The sequence below is a fragment of the Protopterus annectens genome, chromosome 5.part0 (assembly GCF_019279795.1).
Source record: "Protopterus annectens isolate FY-2018-M chromosome 5.part0, PAN1.0, whole genome shotgun sequence".
Taxonomy (NCBI): Eukaryota; Metazoa; Chordata; order Ceratodontiformes; family Protopteridae; genus Protopterus; species Protopterus annectens.
The window spans coordinates 1,355,363,633-1,355,376,738 of NC_056735.1; the positions used below are offsets into that span (position 1 = coordinate 1,355,363,633).

General features: G+C 37.8%; 1 protein-coding gene across 2 annotated transcripts in view; it reads right to left on the minus strand.

Moving 5' to 3' along the window:
• Positions 1-13,106, minus strand: part of CCDC90B (coiled-coil domain containing 90B) — a 525,698-nt gene that overhangs the window by 427,933 nt on the left and 84,659 nt on the right. For both annotated transcript variants that reach the window (XM_044071152.1, XM_044071153.1), the window contains exon 3: positions 5,876-5,979. In XM_044071152.1, coding sequence (XP_043927087.1) covers positions 5,876-5,979 — 104 coding nt within the window. The remainder of the gene's footprint in view (positions 1-5,875; positions 5,980-13,106) is intronic.

Consider the following 13,106-nt stretch of genomic DNA (forward strand, 5'->3'; position numbering starts at 1 on the left):
GTAGCCGTGGCCAAGTAATTTAGCGTCCTAATAGAGAAGGTAGCTGAAGAGTACACCCGCTTCCCTAGGCGGTCCATCATCTGCGACTCTCGGTCAGGAGGGTGGACCGAGGAACTCTCCTGGGCAAGTTCCTTCTTAGTGACCGCTGCTACCACCATGGTGTCCATGGGGGAGCCCTTATTCCAAGATGGCCTATCTATGGGGGGGCTTAGGATTTTATCAGGTCGCTTCGGGATAGGTTCCATGGTGTCCAGTTCCTTCTATGCCCGCGAGGTGACCAAATCCACCAAAGGATCCGCAGGAGGGGACACCCAGGAAGTAGACGGGCCCGTGCCAAAAGCCTCCAGGAACACAGACTCATCAGAAGAAGGTTTGGGGGCAAACCAACCTCCCTGCTGGTGCAGGATCTCCATGATGTCTCCAAAGGAGACACCCTTGGGAGGTGACCTTGGGGAACCCTCTCCATCATCTAAGTCCGTGTCCTCGGTGAGGGACTTGGGGGAGTCCCAAGTGCCTCCTCTTCAACGTATGCGGGGCACATCTCCAGTGGAGCTCTCCGGGGGGCGTTCGCAAGCAATTTGTTCCTCGGGGGGAACCGTCTGGGGCTCTTCGAGCATGGGCTGTCCCTCTGGTAAGATGAAGGGGACCGTAGACTGAGCCGAGGAGGTCTGGGAGGAGTCCGACAGGCCGGTCAGGGGTCTCGATCCAATGGAGAACCCTTTCTACCAAACTGAATGCCAAAGGAGAGCGAACCTCCTGAGAAACCAATAAGGTGGTCATTTTCCCCGGGTCCGATGCGAGAATCGGAGCCAGGCCTGAGGTAGGTGAAGCTCCGAGGGAGGAAACCTGGCCTGACAAAGTCAGAGCTGATGAAAAAGGTTCCACTCCCTCAAATCAAACACTGAAGCTCCGGCTCTGAGAGCAGCTTGGATCCGAAATGCTCCAGGCAGCTGTCGAAGTCCAGGAAGCAAGTACCGTCGGCACAGACCCCCTGACCAAGGCCAACATCGAATCAGAGTACTCCGAACCGAAGGTCAGATTGGAGAAGGAGAAATGGGTTGAAAGAAAGGAAGCGTGCTCCCCCCCAGGAGGGAGGGGGCTGGCAAGACCCCCATCTGGATCTGTGTATGGATAAAGCACCTCATCATCTTATCCAGATCCATATCGGACAAGCAGCAGGTGGACTGTGACGAGGCCACGGACTCCGACCTAGCGGGTCAGGGCGCCGAGGCCTAAGAGGCTGGACATGTCTCCTCCGGTTCCGGGGAGAACCTCTGAGACAGGAGCCAAGGGGAGTCACAGATCCATGCTGTCTTGCTCAGAGAAGCGAGGTTCGGGGACCTCTTCCTTTTTTTTTCTCATCTTTGACTCTCTCATCCTTCCTCTCTTCTGCTCCGCTACCACAGGCTTTGCTGGAGGTTGAGTCCCAGCCTGGGAGGGAGGAGAAGCCAGAAGAAGAGAGGAAGGAGAGGTGGCTACAGCAGCTGCTATGACCGAAGCCAAAGATGAGGAAAGAAAGTCAGAAGGAGGAAGAAGACCTTTGAGGGCCAACTTGGCCTTCCTATCCTTTAGGGTGTGGGGGGTTGAAGCCCACACAAATATTACAATCCACACTCAGGTAGGCCACACCCAAACACAAAACACACAGAGTGTGGCCATCCTTTGGGGATAACTTATGGCCACACTCTGTATAGCACTTTCAGCCATTCTAAATAACAGAAAGATAGCCTTAGAAAAAAAACAAAAAAAGGACAGGCAAGATCTTTCCAAGTAACACTAACACACACACACACACACACACACACACACACACACACACACACACACACACACACACACACACATCTACAGAAAACACTGAGGGGGGAGGGGAAGTTACTACCTACACCACAGAACAAACTACTCTAACTACCTAAAAAACACTAACACTCGACACACCAAGCTAGGGGAGGAGAAAGGGGACCTATACTAACACTGAGAAATTTAGAAAAATTTAACTACTCACAAAAAGTTTTAAACCCACTGCTAGTTGGAGCTCAGAAGACACGATGTTGAAGCAAATTGAGGCAAATGAGATCTGGGGATGGAAGGCACTGGAGGTGTATTATGGGTAAGGGGAGGAGTTTGGAGCTCGGAGCTGATGCTAGCAAAGCTGCCGGCTCAGATCCGATACGGATCCGTATTCAATTTCCCACAGGTTGAAGATAAAATGAAGTAAACTACTTCAGATCAAATATTACACTATGTGGTGGTTAACATGAAATTTATAACTGCAGGGGACTAATTGTGATTTAAGGGGAAAATGTAAAAAGAAAGGGAAAGATGTATAAAAAAAAAAAAAAAAAAAATACAGAAAGTGATAAAATGTGGTAAACTAGCTGTGTGGAATAAAAGTCAGTGGACTTATAGAAGTGGGGCACTTGGATCCGAAACTGATTATTTGTATTATCAGAAGGCTTGGGGGTAGCAGATGGTGATATGGTTGTGACAGGTTTTTCAGACCATTTAGCAATATGGATGAAAGTGATGGAAAAAAGGGAATACATTAAAACAGGAAAGGGAATGAAAACAATAAGTGAGATATTATAGGATGGAATTGGAGAGTGGGAAGTATTGCAGATATGGAAGGATTACATAACCATGAAGGTCTGAAACTGTTTGAATGGTGGATTCAATTTAAAATGAAAAGTGTTTTTTAAAAGGAAGAGAAAGTGAAGTGTGGGAAAATGTACATAAATGTATCAGAGAATTTAGAGAATAATACCAGACAGTATTATCATATGGGAAAAGAAATGTATAAAAGAAGTTGGCGGAAAAATAAAGCATTACTGTTTAGCAGAGATGATATTTACAAGGGAAAAGGAAGGAGGTATATGTTTATTTGGGCAAAATAGTGAGGATCTTAGTACAATGATGAAAATTAAAAAGTAAAAAGAACACAAGAGCAATTTAGGACTTGCGTAATACAGCACATGGAAATCTGTATAACAGTAAAATAAGGAAATGAAAGCAAAAAAAAAAAAGTCCAGAACAAGTTAAGGAATATTTTGAAAAAGAAATTATTTTTAGTGAATTGGATGAAAGTAAATGCTGATTCAGTATCAGGCCCAGATGGTACAGGGTACATAATGAACAAGAAATTAAAGGATTGGCAAAGAGTGTTTTGTAACTGTACTGAATGAATGGCTGAAGGAAGGGTTTATGAATAGTTTATGTAGTGGGTATTAAAAATGATATGTAAAAAAGATGAAAAGAATGAAATAAAAATGAGGAGACCCATCACACTAAATAACAGATTATAAACAGAGGAGAATGGAAAGAAGGATGAGGAATATCATGGCTGAAAGAATATAAGGTATAAAAGAGAGGGGATGTCAAGAATTGTATTGGTTGTCAGAGAAACTGTGGATGATACTGTATGTAAAAAGGAGGATGTGAAACTTACACTAGGTGACATCAGCAAGGCATTTGATACAGATGCTTTATGGGATGTTATGGAGATGTATGAAACAGGTAAAGTAATTAAGACAGTGTGTATGTCAGCTATCAAAATAATAGAGTGAGAGCATTAGTGAATGGGTGGGCGAGTAAAGAAATACACATGAAGTGTGGTATAAGACAAGGATGTTCCATGACTGGAATACTATTTGCATTAGTAATGAATGTGATAGTTTGTAAAATAGCTCATAAAATGAAAGATATTAGAAATGTTATGCAAAAGGAGGTGGTGATTTCAGTAGTGTTGACAAGTGCAGACATAGTCATAGCTGCTAAGACCAAAATATGGATGAGGGAAATGTTGGTTTGTCCGAATGGATGTTTAAAGGAAATGGGAATGACAATGAATAACGGTAAAAGTAAGGGTTTGGGTGATGTAGTGAAAATCGGAGGTGTGTCTTTTTCATTGAATAAAGTACCTTTGGTAAGGATAAAATGTGCGAAGAATTGTGTAGTTCTAGTGCAATGGGAGGATTTAATAAAAGAAATAGGTCTTCTGTGGAGGACATATAGATTAGCATTCTAGAAAAAGGTCTGTCTGCTGAATTCTGTATTATTAGGAAAAATAGCCTACATATCAAATGTTTATATGATCACAGAAAACTATGAAAAGGAAATTGTTCAACTGTTATTCTTTCACATGGGGTTTAGGATTAATATGAGTGAAGATGAAGGGGGATTGAGACAACTAAATCCAGTTGTTTATTCTGCTTTTTTAAACCTGTATTAAAGTGGGTAAAGGAAGACAATGAGAAATTAATATTGACAATGTTTAAATACAAGTACAAAAGTTCTGGCAGATGATGAGAATAAGAAAGAGAAAAACACTATGTAAATGAAACATTAAAAATTATCAAAAAAAATATTAACATGGAAAATAAAAACTGATGATGTAGAGAGAGACAGAAGGATGTGGCATATTAATGTGATGAAACAATATTATGTAAACCCATGGGAAAATTTGCCAGAATAGGTGATTAGAGACATTATAAAGTAAGGAAAAAGCAATGTACCAAGATAGTAGAATGTCAGGATTTCCTAAGGAGACTGCTAACAGATAATTTGCCAGTAAGGAGAATATGCCATATAAAAATATTGAAAGTGTGTCTTCATTCTGTGGGGAGGAAAAGAAGACAATAGAACATGTTTTTCGAAATGTAAAAAGAGTGGTGAAACTCCTGAACATGTTGTGTGAAGAAAATATTTTTGACCTTATTAATGACATAATATAGATATGAATATGATTATGTATGGATATTATAAAAACAAAAAGAAAAAATATATGTCAGAAGGATAGATAGGAATTTATTTTATGTACGATGGCTTATATGTACAGAAAACTGAATGAAATTTTGTTTAATGGAAAATGGGTTTTGTCTGATATATTGTGAAAAATTTTAGTTGTGGAAGATGGATTGGGGATCAATTATGGAACAACAACAATGAGGATGTTATAAGAAAAATGATAAATAGTAAAAAAATAGAAATATTAATATACATGCCTGTAAATATGTGCATTTTGTAAATATGTAAATAATGTTTTTTTATGTTATATGTTAGAAAGTCAAGCAGATGGGACCTCAATTTTATGTTCACACTCAGGAATGGAGCACCCCATTTTTGCTGCACTGCAGTGCTATTAATCAGTCTACTTGGTGCAGGAATAGAACCCACAGCCTTCCGCACCAAAGGCAAATGTCTACCTGTTGCGTCAATGACAGACAAATAATCAATAGTATATAAGTGCAGCATTATGAATGAACATTCATAGGTGTGATATTTGGATTTTAAAATAATCAGAGGGCCTAAAACAACTCAAAATGTAAATCACCAGTACAAAATTCTAAGGTACTGGGTTTAACTTCAAAAATGGCACAGTATCAGCTTGTTTACACTACAGAAGATATGTCCTTTGCCATCGTTGCTTTCTGTGCAAGCAGTATAAAGGCTTAAAGAAAAGGCTGGAGCCTGCTGTAATGCTCCTCATAACTTATAGAGTAAAATCATTGATCCAAGCATATTCTGGTGGGAGATGCTTTTTTATTGTTGATTATAAATAGGACCGGCCTTAGGTCAGCTGCTGCCCTAGGCAAAAGGGCATCACAACCCCCCCACCACCTGGTGCCCCTCCCAGTCTACCTACACCATCCAGATTACTTTTTTCTTCCTTCTTCTCAGTTTGTCTTACTCTTCATTTTTCCTGTATTCATTTAGCATCTTAAAAAACACTTCTCTACTACAAAAAAAAATAAACAATAAATACTGGAAAAGCACCCCTGCTACAGCAGTGCCCCTAGGTGGCTGCCTAGTTGATCTATGCCTAAGGTTAGCTATAATTATAAATGCACATGTAACAGACTTGCAGTAAATGTCTTACCTGCTGAGCCTTTGTCACCATGTCCCTATACACGGTTTCCATACCAGTACTTGTTAAATTTGCTAATATTGCTACAATTTGCTCTGCTTGTTCTATGCCAAATCCTGAAAAGAGAAAATATTTATTTAGTGCCTTGAAGTTTAAAATACTGGTACAGCCTCAGATTTCAGGATTTTATTCAGTGTTTTACCCTGATATTTTCGTTAGCTGTTATTTTTAAAACAAATTACAAAACATCACTGACTGCCATTCTTTACTTTTTACCTAGCACAGTTTACTAGCAGTACTCAGTACTTTAAACAACAAAAAGTACACAATCTATTGAGTAAAGATGAATACACAACTAAAAATGATCGTATGATTTGTTTCTTAATTAACCTGTGTAACTCAAACACTATCCATTCATAATCATTTTAAAACTAAATAACAAATGAGAAGTACTCAAAGAATAAAACATGTTAATACTGCAAAATGTTCTGCTCCAATTTGTGACTAATGGCATATGTACTGATAAGCCTAAGAAAGAAGAATCCATGGGGTTCATACCATAACCTGCCACACTTTCAAGTAAGTCTCCTGTTACTATAATATTCAACTAAGTACCTGCAAATACAAATAGTCTTATTAGCAACAAAAATTGGCTGTCCCAGTAGTCTAGTATTTTTTAAATATTTCAGATATTGTATTCCATAATTTTGGAGGGCACTGTAACACATTTTATTATTAGATTACTTGAGCTGGTGTTAGCTTTCTTAGCAGTGTGTTTGAGGCAAATGATTTCAAACACAATCTGATAAGACATACCCTTACATGCCAGAAAAGGTTCCCTATAGGTAATGGAATGACAGTTTCTGAAGTCCTTCTAAACAGTTCAAGTTTACCAACCCTATGACTTTTATGTCTGTGGTACAACAGGTACAACCACACTTGTTTGCTGCAGAAGGCGGTGGGTTCTATGTAGACTGACTGCTGACATTACAGTACAGCTGAAGGGGGATGATGCACTCCTGAGTGTGTCGTCCTTCAGATGAGAAGTCAGACTGAGGCCCCCTGAGTTGGTGTTAACTTAGGTAGATGTAAAACTTCCCATGGCACCTATCGAAAAGAGTAGGGGCCCTTTATTTATATACAAAAATAAATCTGATTTACAAAATAATTACACATTTACATATATTTACAAATGTGGTGCAACGGTAGCGTTGTTGCCTCACAGCAAGAGGTTCTCCCTTTCGATTCTTGGCTGGAGTGCAGGGAGTGCCTTCTGTGTGGAGTCTGCATGTCCTCTCCGCGGTTGGGTGGGCATTCGAAAGACATGCGTAAATGGGCGTGCCTTCGTTGAAGGTTGGACGTCGAGCTGGCACCTCGGCGTTTGTGAAAGTCTACTGCCAATCATTAGCAGACCGGAGTTCCGCTGTGGCGACCCCTAACTGGGAAAAGCCAAAAGACAAACAACATATAGATACATATATACATATGTATCTTCATACATATAAATATAAATGCGTGTGTGTGTGTGTGTGTATGTATGTATGTGTGTGTATACATATATATATATATATATATATATATATATATATATATACACACACATATATATATATATATATACATATACACACACACACACACACACACACATATCTATATATATATATATATATATATATATATATATATATACACACACACACACACACACACACACACACACACACACACACACACACACACACACATATATGTTGCAAGATTATCGAAAAATCCTGTTTCAACTATCTTCCTTTCTCCTATCACTAAATATTCTGATACTATAAACATATCTATTTCAGTTCTATACATACCCTTTTTGTATGACCATGACTTTTTTCCCAGTTTTAACTTACCACATATTTTATAACTTCTATCATTTTTCTTATATCATTTCCTTTCTTTTTACACTTCCCTCAAGTCAAAATTAAAGTCTCCTGTTATTATATTCATATTTATCACTGTATAGTCTAAAATCTGATGAAATAAGTCTTCCCTTACTTTACAATTGATATAAGCATATAATGTTACAATTCTATATACTTATTTTTTTCATTTTAAATCTACAATGGTTAATCTTACATTTTTTGATAAAGTTACATCTAATATCTTTACTGTATTTCTACAGAATATGGCTATTCCAGAAAATCCCTCATTTCCACAATTTCAGATTATCTTTCCTCCCCATAGTTTCTCGGTTTGTAATCTTTCTTCACTTGTTAAAAATCTTGTGTCTTCTAATATAATTACATCTATATCACATGTATTACACCACTCCAAAATTCCTAATTTTCTTTCTATATTCTTGATGCTATTCACATTTACAGAAAGCACTCTAAACTTTTCAATGTCCCTTTTCCTCAAATTCATGGTTTCGTAAGTTCATAGCTCACTACTAGGCTAGCTTTCTTAATAGGACATTCTAAGCCTAGACAATCTCCTTCCCTAAGGAATCAAACATCTTAATCATTATACCAAGCCCCAATCCTTAACTGTGTACACTCTTTTTCATCCATTTCTTCTTTTTTTTTTCTTTTGTACTTATCCTTTTAAATTTTCTTTTTCTGTCTTTTACCCTTTAAACAACAGATTTTTTTTCTCTTTTACTACCTCCCAATTTATGTCTTCATCACTTATTTCAGAACCTTCTTCTATGTCCTCTATTATTTTTTCATCTAACTTTTCTTCTATTTCTACTACTTCTAAAACTTCTGTTTGTTCACTTTCTTCTCATTTATCCTTATTTTCATTTTTGCAATTCATCTATAAATGTTCAGTGTTATATTTATAACATTTCAAGTCACATTTGTTTGCTTCATGTCCCATTTTCCCACAAATATAACATTTCTTTTGTCACAGTTACTTATTAAATGTTCTACTTTTCCACACACAAAAAAAAATGTTTTCACTCGTCCCCAGTATTTTACAACACCCCTATTCCCCTCCATGTTTTTCATGCTTGGTATATGTATATTTTTTTCTCCCTCTAATTTTAAAACAATATTACAATCCCAGACACCAGTCCATAAACCCCTTTTGTCATAAACTTTTGCAATGTCCAGTACTTTTTTATATAAAGCTTTTAAATGCCCTTTCAAAGTCGGTCTTTCTACCGCGGTTTGAAATTGTACATGAATTCTGTTTTTTGCTTCCCTGCTAAATGTTTTTATTACATGAAGATTGCATGGGTTACATCTTTGTTTTTTCAATGGAAAAAGTTCTTGGAAAATATGAAAAAAAAAAAGAATCTCAAATACAATGTCGCAAAATGTCTTTTTGTAAATAAGAATAAATGCTCTTACCTCATATGCTTTTACACCCAAAGGAACTATTAAATTGTCCTACACTTCATATCTGCCCATTTCTTTGTCTTTACTTAGATTTCTTGCCACATGCTTCCATTTTTCATTTTCTTCTGCCATATTTTCTTCTACTCCACTTTTGCTTTCTTTTACTTCTCTGCATATGTTTTCTTTACCATCTCACCACTAATCTTCAGGATTGTCTCTGCATCCATAATACCCCCCAAAACATCTCCTTCTGGCTCACTCTGCACCACCAGTTCTTTCAGTAAGTCATCCTGCAACCCTCCTGACTGTAGGGTTGCAATTAAACATCCATCATTTGCTGGCTTATCTCCAAATAGTTTTTTGAAACATTCCCAAAGAATCCTGCACGCATTCTCCAGTCTCGATATTTTCTTTCGCCAGCACTCCATCATCTCCTTCTTTCTTCATCTGCCTTCCTGTTTCTCCGAACTGGCTCTGCACCTGAAGCATAAACAGGAAGTGCTTCTCCAAAATGGGTCCCGCTCGCACCAGTGACAAGTAGGGGAAGTTCCCTGATGCCACCTCAGGTGTCCCCTGAAAAGAGACTACTAGCCAAGCAGGACTAACCCGGTTAACAAAGTATAGACAAACAAAATAAATAAAAAGTAGTGTCAGGTGGCTTGTCTGATGCTTACAAAATTAAATACTGTATTTCATGATGGGTCAGATTAGTGAAACAAACAGTACACTGGTCTCTCTGGAATGGCCAGATATGTCATTTACAATTAGATGGCTACACAGCATGCTTTTCTATACAGTGTCAAAGTTTAAATTGCTGTCTACTACTGCTCCTAGACCTTTAAGGATACTGTCAGTTTTTATGACACAGTAGTCTACTCTGTAATCAAGTTTTGTGCCACCACTCATGATGTTAATTTGCTGATATTAAAAAGCAAGGTCATTATTAGTGCACCAGGTGTCTATTTTTTGCAGATTATCTTGGAGAACTTTAGATACTTAATTACTTCAGAAAAAGGCATCAGTTTGCAGCCAGTAGCTTATATAGTTACTCTTAACCTATTCCCACTTTACATCTTAAAAGAACAGTTCAAAAAGAAGCAGCCCCAGTACACAGCCCTGTGGAACAGCACTGGTAACTCCTACTGGATTAGACAAGTAACCCCAAGCCTAATTTGAAAGTCCTGTTGCTTAGCAAGTGTTTTATCTGCTGAATTATGTATGGGCCAAAATTTAATGTTATAATTTGACATTTATTCTCTGATATGAAGTAGTACTAAATGCCATAGTAAAGTCAAGTTAACAGTATGTACTGTCATTCTTGGCATAAAGTGCTGTTACTAAAAAAAAAAATATATATATATATATATATATATATATATATACACATATACAAATATATGAGACAAAGCAAAATTGCAATACACACTCTGGGGAACAAAAAAGGGCTTTTATGTGAAAAATCACAGCAGCCACATTCAAAGGTTAATTTTTCAATTACTCCTAAAAAGTAATTTCCTATTTCTAATGCATAGCTAGCAATTCAAAACACATCTGAATGCTGGATAGGGGCAGATACTAGAAAACAGCTTAAAGTAACAAAAGCAAACACACATACATAAATACATACACAGGCTAGCATGTTTTGACTCAATGCACTACTGATGGATGCTCGTGTGCAATCACTGATGTAGGTTTCCACAGTTCTGTATTTTAAAATTCTGATTTCAGTACCACATCTGGAAATCTCATTCCCTTGAGTTACAGGAATCTTGCAGCTGGATATACAACAATGCAAGGTTTTTCTTATTTTTACTACTGACAAATAGTTTTACTATTTAGTCACGAAGAGTGAAAAACTTTATCAAATCAGCATTTTTTCCTTAAAGATTTAGCAAAGACGAAACATGCTACAGGTGTATAAAACCTAAGATACACAATATGAAAATCTGCATAAAAGTGGTTTGAGTTAGGGTGGTTACTTGGAGTCAATTTTTTTGAAAATGGGGATTTATCTAGTATGGCTCTGTGAGAAAATGTGACTCTTCTTTCTATGGGCGGCACAGTGGTGCAGCGGTTAACGTTGTCGCCTCACAGCAAGAGGTTCTCCGGTTCGATTCTCGGCTGGGGTGCCTTCTGTGTTGAGTTTGCATGTTCTCCCTGTGTTCGCGTGGGTTTCCTCTGGGTACTCCGGTTTTCTCCCACATTCCAAAGACATGCATCTTGAGCGTTTCTCCCCGGGCCTCCGCTGAAAACAGGCTCTGTGGAACCTAGTCGGACATTCCCGGTCAACAAATGTGAATAAATGAATGAATAAATAAATAAATAAATAAATAAATATGTTTGCAGTCCGTGACCCAAGTGACTCCAGATTCTTCTAGCTGCTTCCCTTTTAAGTGTGTTGAGCACATAGTTGCTTTGAAGATTCCTGCTGCAAGTGTTATGAACATCTTGCTACCAAAGGATCTTCCACAGCCGAATTTCAGTCACATTTCTAAAGGTAGTAAAAGGACAATACCACCTTCAGTTAAACTACTGTAAGGCAGTACCCATGTATCAAATAAAACCACTGAAATATATCCTATTTACTTCTGTTATGTGGCATGAATTTCTATGGAAAGCCTTGATTACTGCGTTCATTTGTTTTATCAGACTTCTAACATTTTGGGTCTTCTTGACTTTCTGTTGTCTATTTCTTTCATTGATCTTAACATGTCTATCCATCTCTATTAAATCAAACACGTCTTCCCTTAGATCATTCTCCTGTAAACTAAGGACACTTGCTTTGTTCTCCATTTCCTGCGGACATTCTACAGAAAGTTCCAGAACATCCTCCTGTGCCATATTCTCTTCAGCTTCTTGCTGTGTCATCTGTTGTTCTTTCATATGAGAACTCACTGGCCTATCACTCTACAGCACTGACTGTGTCAGAGTTGCCGCAGTTTCCTGTTCCTTCCCTTGTTGTGCAATTCCAAATGACCTTTTGTACTGGTTTCCTACTGAAGGGTCCAAAGTGTTTTCATATGGCAACTGATCAGATGTTTCCCGCAACACTGGTTTCTTCTTAATTTGGGGATTCATTATTCTATCATGCTGCGATGTTGCCAGAGTTGTACTTTCAACACTAAATCCTTCACTTTGCAGGTAACTGATAACTTCAGTTTCTACTTAACTTCTCCATTTCTAATCCTCTTTTCTACTTTCCTTCTGTTTTCTTATTTTTTTGTACTGTAAAACTTTCCATTGCTAGATGCCTTTGCTTGTATTTCTCTTCAAATACCTTTGTTGCTGCTTTTTTGTTCCGATTGGTTTTGCTTTTTCCTTTGCATAAATATTGCACCACATTAAGTCTCGTTTTCTTTCCCATGTCCATATTTATTTTTTAATGTTTCCTGCTCCTCTTGTTTCTCTTTACTTGGGGGTCTCATTGTTTCATCATGCTGTGACGTAACCTGTGTTACACTTTCTAGATTAAATCCTTCTCTTTGCAGGTATTCCATAACTTCAGCTTCTAACTTCTACTTTACTAATCTTCTGTTCAGCATCCTATTTTTGTATTGTGAAATGTTCCATATCCGTGTCCCTCTGCCTGTATTTCTCTTTGAATATCTGTGGAGCTGCTGTTTTGTACGGATTAATTTAGCTTACTCCTTTGCATAAATACTGGAACATATCAGATCCCCCCCCCCCATGTCATTTCTTTTTTTATACCTTTCAAAAATCTCTAAATTTTGTTTTTTATATTTTTGCACTTCCTCAGTCTCTTCTTTTTCCAAACGGCCCAAGGATTCTTGGTCTATACAATGTTTTTCATGAATCGGTTATATTAATGAAAACAAATTTGCATTTGAAGATTTTGAAAGTTTTTCTTGTGCAAGTATTTCTCTTTCCTCTAATTTCTCTCTTAATCTTTTTGT